Below are 6,018 nucleotides of genomic sequence, written 5' to 3' on the forward strand. Positions count from 1 at the left end.
ATTAAGGTAGTCATTTTATCATATTTATAATATCGCTTATTTGAGCCATTCATGACATACAACATTTCTAATTTATATATTGATATTGTATAACAAGTTTAATTATGTTTGAACCTGTCTTTTGCTCGTAATTGAAGTAGTATTACAAGGCTTCAGTTAGAAGCTCATCGATGGCCATTTCAACCCCCTGTTCCAGCTTTAGACTTTTTGCTGAAATTTGTAATTTTCAAATAATCTTATTATTTAAGCATATTCAGTAGCTTAGTGTAACACCAGTAGACAATCCCATATATATTATGGTTGTGTAAATAAAAACTTGTTTATGGTTGTTAATTACGCAAAAACAGTTCCTTAACATATTATTAACAATACCATTTAAAAATTTATCAAAGTTCCCACTCAACTCTGTTCACTAAGAACCATGAATTAATTAACTTGCAACGACTTGAATCCTTCATCCTTCATCCTGTTTCCTTCTCTACCCAACAGCTTTACAAAGTCCTTGCATGTGGTTCCAATTGCTTACTGGACATCAAACTCCAAATTGTACTACATACTAGTATTTAGATGCAGTAAATGGGAAAAAGAAGGGAAAATGTTAGGATCAATAGTAACACAAATACAATTTAAATGCAGAAAATGGGAAAAAGAAGGGAATACAAGTTGTACTTGTTAAGTACAATTTGCATGAAATCCACATCTGTTTCTAAGATTATTTATTTTATTTTTTTTATAATTCTTGATCAACTCTTACATTGTATTTGGATCTGCCAAGACTTTGATGGTTTTAACTCGAATGGCACTCTAAGTTCAACACAAACGATGAATAAGCACTCTATAAAACCAAGCTTAAAAGTATGACATGGATTCTTCTTTTATGCATACTACATACTAGTATTTTTTTTAAGTATATTTACTGAATTTTGCTAAGAGAATTAACCATAGCCATTGATTTCAAAATTCAAATCAAAATAAGATGATCAATAGAAAACATCGAAAGTACCTATATCAGAATAGTTGTTTGTGAATTCTTGGAGCATCTCAAATTCATATACCCTCCAAAAGAGCCCTTATAGAGAGATGATATATACTCTATATATAGTCCTGATTTTCTCTCCAAAAGAGAGCCCTTATGGAGATAGGGTAGACTCCATCATAAATAGAGACATACCGGATCATGTCGACACTAATCGACTGCTATTCACACATCTACAAAGCAGGTATCTTCGTACTGGACAGTTTGTATCTTGGATGTGAAACCAGAGGATTCAAGAAGGCCTCTCGACCCTAAAATATGCAGGCGTTTCAACAAACAAATGTCATGCGGAAGATTGCTTATGCATGTACCGGTTACATCTAGCCTTTCTAAACGTTTCATCTTACAGATGCTGATTGGAATATCTCGTAAAAGCTTGCACTTCCTTAGGGTTAGGCTCCGTAAACTTTCTAATCGGTCAAGATCATCTGGTAATTTCTCAAGTAACAAACAATGATTAAGATTGAGATGTTCCAAATCTTTCAACATACAAATAGTATCCGGAAGATGTTTGATCATTGAGGATGACATGTTTAGCTCTAACAAACATTCTAATTCGCCAAGATCCTTTGGTAACGTCTTAAGTAAAGAACAACGTGCAAGAACGAGGTTTTTCAGATGTTTCAACATACATATGCTATCTGGAAGACGTTCGATCTTTGCATACGACAAATCTAGCGTCTCTAAACATTCTAGTTGGCCAAGATCCTCGGGTAACGTTTCAAGATAGAAACAATCACTAAGCTCAAGAAATACCAGATGTTTCAACATACAAATGCTATCAGGAAGATGTTTAATCTTTGTATCTGACAAAGTCAGCATTTTTAAACATTCTAATCGGCCAAGATCCTCAGGTAACTTCTCAAGACTCCAACAATCTTTAAGTTGAAGAATTTCCAGATGTTTCAACATACAAATGCTATCTGGAAGATGTTTCATATCTGTTGTAGAAATACTTAGCTCTTCTAGACATTCTAACTGGTCAAGATCTTTGGGAGCCTCCGGATAGCATTCGAGTTTAAGCTTTCTTAAACGCCGTAACCCACAAATGCTTTCTGAGAATGTCTCAAGGTTTGTGCAAGCACATAGACCAAAAGAAAGAAGCTTCTCAACATTTCCAGTCGATGAGGGATCATCTTTGTAAAAACATTGAAATTGAAACTTTCGCAAAGTATTGTCGGGGTGAAGCGGACATTCTTTAAGGGACTTGGCAATCAGATGTAACTCAGCTAAAGGACCAACCTCAATTGATTCATCCCTGCTACTAGAAGCAGCATTCCTTTTGTCAAACAGAAAAGATGTATACCTCAAACAGCCACTTAAGACCAAGTAAACAAGATTTTCTAGACATCCAAAGGGAACATGAAGTTGTACCAGATTATTACATTCTTCAAGATTTAAGTTCTTGAGATTTGGAGCCAGCCCAAGGTCAAGGGTTTTCAACTTTGAATAACTAATGTTGAGGGATGTGAGCTTTGGGCATTTATCGGCCATATGAAAGTCTTCCAAATCATAACAGTTGTTAAGATCTAAATCCTCCAGATTCGGAGTCTGCCCAATGTGTAGGGTCCTCAACTTTGAATAAGTGAGTGTCAGGGATCTGAGATTTAGATATTTACCAGGCATGTGAAGTTCTACCAAAGCAGAGCAGTATTTAAGATCTAACAACTTGAGATTCACACATGAATGAAGGTCAATGGTCCTCAAGTTCGAACCACTGAGGTTAACAGATATGAGCTCTAGACATGGATTTGGTAAGCGAAATTCTACTAAATAATAACAGCCTTTAAGATCTAAATGCTTCAGATTTGGAGTCTGTCCAATGTCCAGGGTCCTCAACTTTGAATAAGTGAGTGTCAGGGATTTGAGATTCAGACATCTACCGGGCAAGTGAAATTCTACCAAAGAATTGCAGCCATCAAGACGTAACAGCTCCAGGTTCACAGCTGAGCGAAGATCAAGGGTCATCAAATTTGAACGACTAAGGTCAAGAATTTTGAGCTTGTTAAGAACCTGACATACTCACACACACAAAAAAAAGATGAATATTGGTGTAATAACAAAGCAGTTGATGTATGGTGATAATGATGAATCATGTAAAAAATTAATCATCCATAATTCTACCTTTCTTTCTCCCCCTTCCCAAAGTTGCACGATTTTGCTCTTAACCATCTTAAGTGCAACAAGATTATTTCCTAGAAATGTGTTGGGGAAAGACGACAAAGGGTACTTGTACCAATGCAGATATTGTAAAGCATTTGGTAGATATTGTAAAGCATTTGGTAAGTGTTGGTTGACATTATCATGATTCCTATGTCTCTCAACAAAATCTTCTTGTATATGCGGTGGAGCCACATGCAGAAATCTAAGTTCCTTCATCTTTCTAAGACCTTTCATAACAATTTCCAAATTGACATTCCCTATGTCGAATCGTATATATCTTGTTGCGTTAGTACCCTGTAATGCAAAAGTAGTCACCATGAAACTTGAGTCATAACAAATGAAAAATATGCTTGTTTCAAAAAACTAACAAATCAACTTGATCTTACCAAGTCATTAGCCAATATATCTTTAATTTCCTCTTTAATCCACAGTCGGCTATTTGGGTGCAAACGACGAACAATATTCCTGCCCATTTCTTCAATATGGTCATGCATGCCCACAAACTCATAAGGTTTACTAATAGTTATAAGTGATTTTTGCTCAAGAATTTTTAAACCATTTGTAGCATGAAATCCACAACTTTCAAGTGCTTCGATTGCCAACTCTTTCGACCACCCTTTCAGTATGCATGCAACATTTAGGAATATTTCCTTGTAATCTTCCTCTAGAGTGACGTAGCTTAATTCCAATTTTTGAAGAGTTTCATTTAACGGAATCGTTTCTAGTCTTTTTAGAGCATCTATCCACTCACTTACATTTTTACCACAAAGAAACGAACCCAAAACTGTTATTGTTAAGGGAAGACCATTAGCATAGCGTACAACTTTTCCAGATAGCTCTCCATACCCTTGAATTGGAATCTCTGTCCCAAATGCATACCTACTGAAGAGGCAAATTGCTTCATTGTAAGATAGCAAATTGACATCAACAATCAACTTCACCCTGTGTGCTACAAGCACCTGCTCGTCTCTTGTAGTGATGATAATTCTACTTCTTGGACTAAACCAATTAGGCATACCGGCTAACGCCGCAAGCTGGTCTATATGATCCACATCATCTAGAACAACAAGAACCTTTATACCACGCATCATCCTCTTTATCATTCTTTTCCCATCATGAACATTACTTATGTTGATACCTTGCGCGAATGAGACATCTTTAAGGACTTGATTTTGCAATGATTTCAATCCAGACAAAGAAGTACTTGAAACTTCCCTAACATTCTCAATGAAGCTTTTACCTTCGAACAGATAGGATATTTGATCAAAAACAGCTCTGGCCAAAGTTGTCTTCCCACCACCTCCCATCCCCTTGATCCCAATCATGCGGACATCATCAACACCAGTTTCCATTAATGATAGAACATCCTTTACTCGGGTCTCCATGCCTACTAGCTTTTCATCAATGTCGAAATCGCTGGAACGTAGCTGTAGTGAAATCTCTTCAACAATTTTTTGGATGAATTTGGCTTCATGCCTATATGTTAAAGAAGATTAAGTTTGCTTGCTAAAAATCCAACAAGAACAATAATAACATACAAAGTATATGAAATAATAAATAACATAATCATAAAACATCAGATATGATAAAATGAAGAAACATTGCAGAGATGTGATAAAAAAAAATAGTGATAACCGTACATATCGGAAATTAAACTACTAGATAATTAAGCTTTCTTTTTAATTAGTCGTGATTTTGGGAGGATACAACTACTGTGAGTTGGATTTTTAAGAAATGGAACTTGCCTAAAATCGATAAGAAAAAAAGGGGTTCCGACAGGCCAAAATTAGGTCAAGGAGAACCACCCGGACCAGGCTATATCGACCAAAATGGCATCTAGTGATCAAAATTAAAGAATTATACAAAGATATGATGAAGGAAGGAAGAAATGAAAGAAGGAATTACCCATTTGCAGTGTTCTTCAACTCCCATCCAGCTAGATTTGCTGCTTCTTTTAGTGCCTCTTTCCATTTCCCAGCAGCCTCATCGTTTTCATGTTTAACAAAAGCTTCTCCAACTGTCCCGATTTGATTGCGGACTTCCGTCGGTTCCACATCATAGAAGACGGGATAAGCGGTATGATCAGTCATCTTGTGACACTCCATTATCTTCACAAGCTCATCCAAGCACCAAGATGAAGATGCGTAGTTTCTGGAGAAAACAATGATATAGAATCGTGAGCCTTCAATGGATCCGATCAACTCAGCACTAATTAAATTCCCTTTTTTAATTGCCTCGCCATCCTTGTAAGTATAAATGCTTTGTTGCTGTAGAGCATTATAAAGATGATCAACGAAGTTGGTGCGGGTGTCTTCGCCTCTAAAACTCAAAAATACATCGTATTTAAAGCTTTTGTGAATAGATGCTGTTGAAGAAGAGGCCATTGAAGGTATAATTGAAGGATCCTACTCAGATCTTTTTACAGCTAAACTTTATGAGAAACTTGGATATAACGCTGAATGTATAATGGTTGGAAGTTTCAGGAAATTCTACGGTGTTTTTAAAAGAGTAAAATTACATTAATTGTCCCTGTGGTTTAGGGTAAATTATGTTTTTTTTTTTCATCCGGATCATTGTTATGGTTTGCTTTTATGGACAAAATTGCAAAAATGGTCCCTGTGGTTATCAAAATTATATGTTATTGGTCAAAAACGAAATGTTGATGCATCACTGGTCCAAAATTGGATCTTTTAGTGATTTTGACCCCTATCCACTTAAAATGACAATTATACCCTTTAAATTTGTTTTTCTTATTTTTATATGAATTTTAATGATTTTAAGTAATTAAAAATTAAAGAATCTCTCTCTCTCTCTCTCTC

The 6,018-nt window shown here is 35.8% G+C and overlaps 1 protein-coding gene across 2 annotated transcripts; it reads right to left on the minus strand.

Moving 5' to 3' along the window:
* Positions 1-276: 276 nt before the first annotated feature.
* LOC145073574 (disease resistance protein RPV1-like) lies at positions 277-5,680 on the minus strand. 2 transcript variants are annotated; one of them, XM_079020122.1, is made up of 6 exons: positions 5,105-5,680; positions 3,586-4,675; positions 3,161-3,493; positions 1,004-3,049; positions 755-804; positions 277-556 (listed from the first exon to the last, which is right to left on the minus strand). In XM_079020122.1, the coding sequence occupies exons 1-4, from the start codon at positions 5,581-5,583 to the stop codon at positions 1,202-1,204; spliced, it is 3,750 nt and encodes a 1,249-aa protein (XP_078876248.1). In that variant the 5' UTR covers positions 5,584-5,680; the 3' UTR covers positions 277-556; positions 755-804; positions 1,004-1,201. The 2 variants fall into 2 exon arrangements, with proteins under 2 accessions (XP_078876248.1, XP_078876247.1); XM_079020121.1 differs by lacking the exon at positions 755-804.
* Between the last annotated feature and the right edge of the window lie 338 nt (positions 5,681-6,018).

This window comes from Lactuca serriola, chromosome 9, assembly GCF_051521515.1.
Source record: "Lactuca serriola cultivar US96UC23 chromosome 9, Lser_US96UC23_V15, whole genome shotgun sequence".
In the NCBI taxonomy this organism is placed as follows: Eukaryota; Viridiplantae; Streptophyta; class Magnoliopsida; order Asterales; family Asteraceae; genus Lactuca; species Lactuca serriola.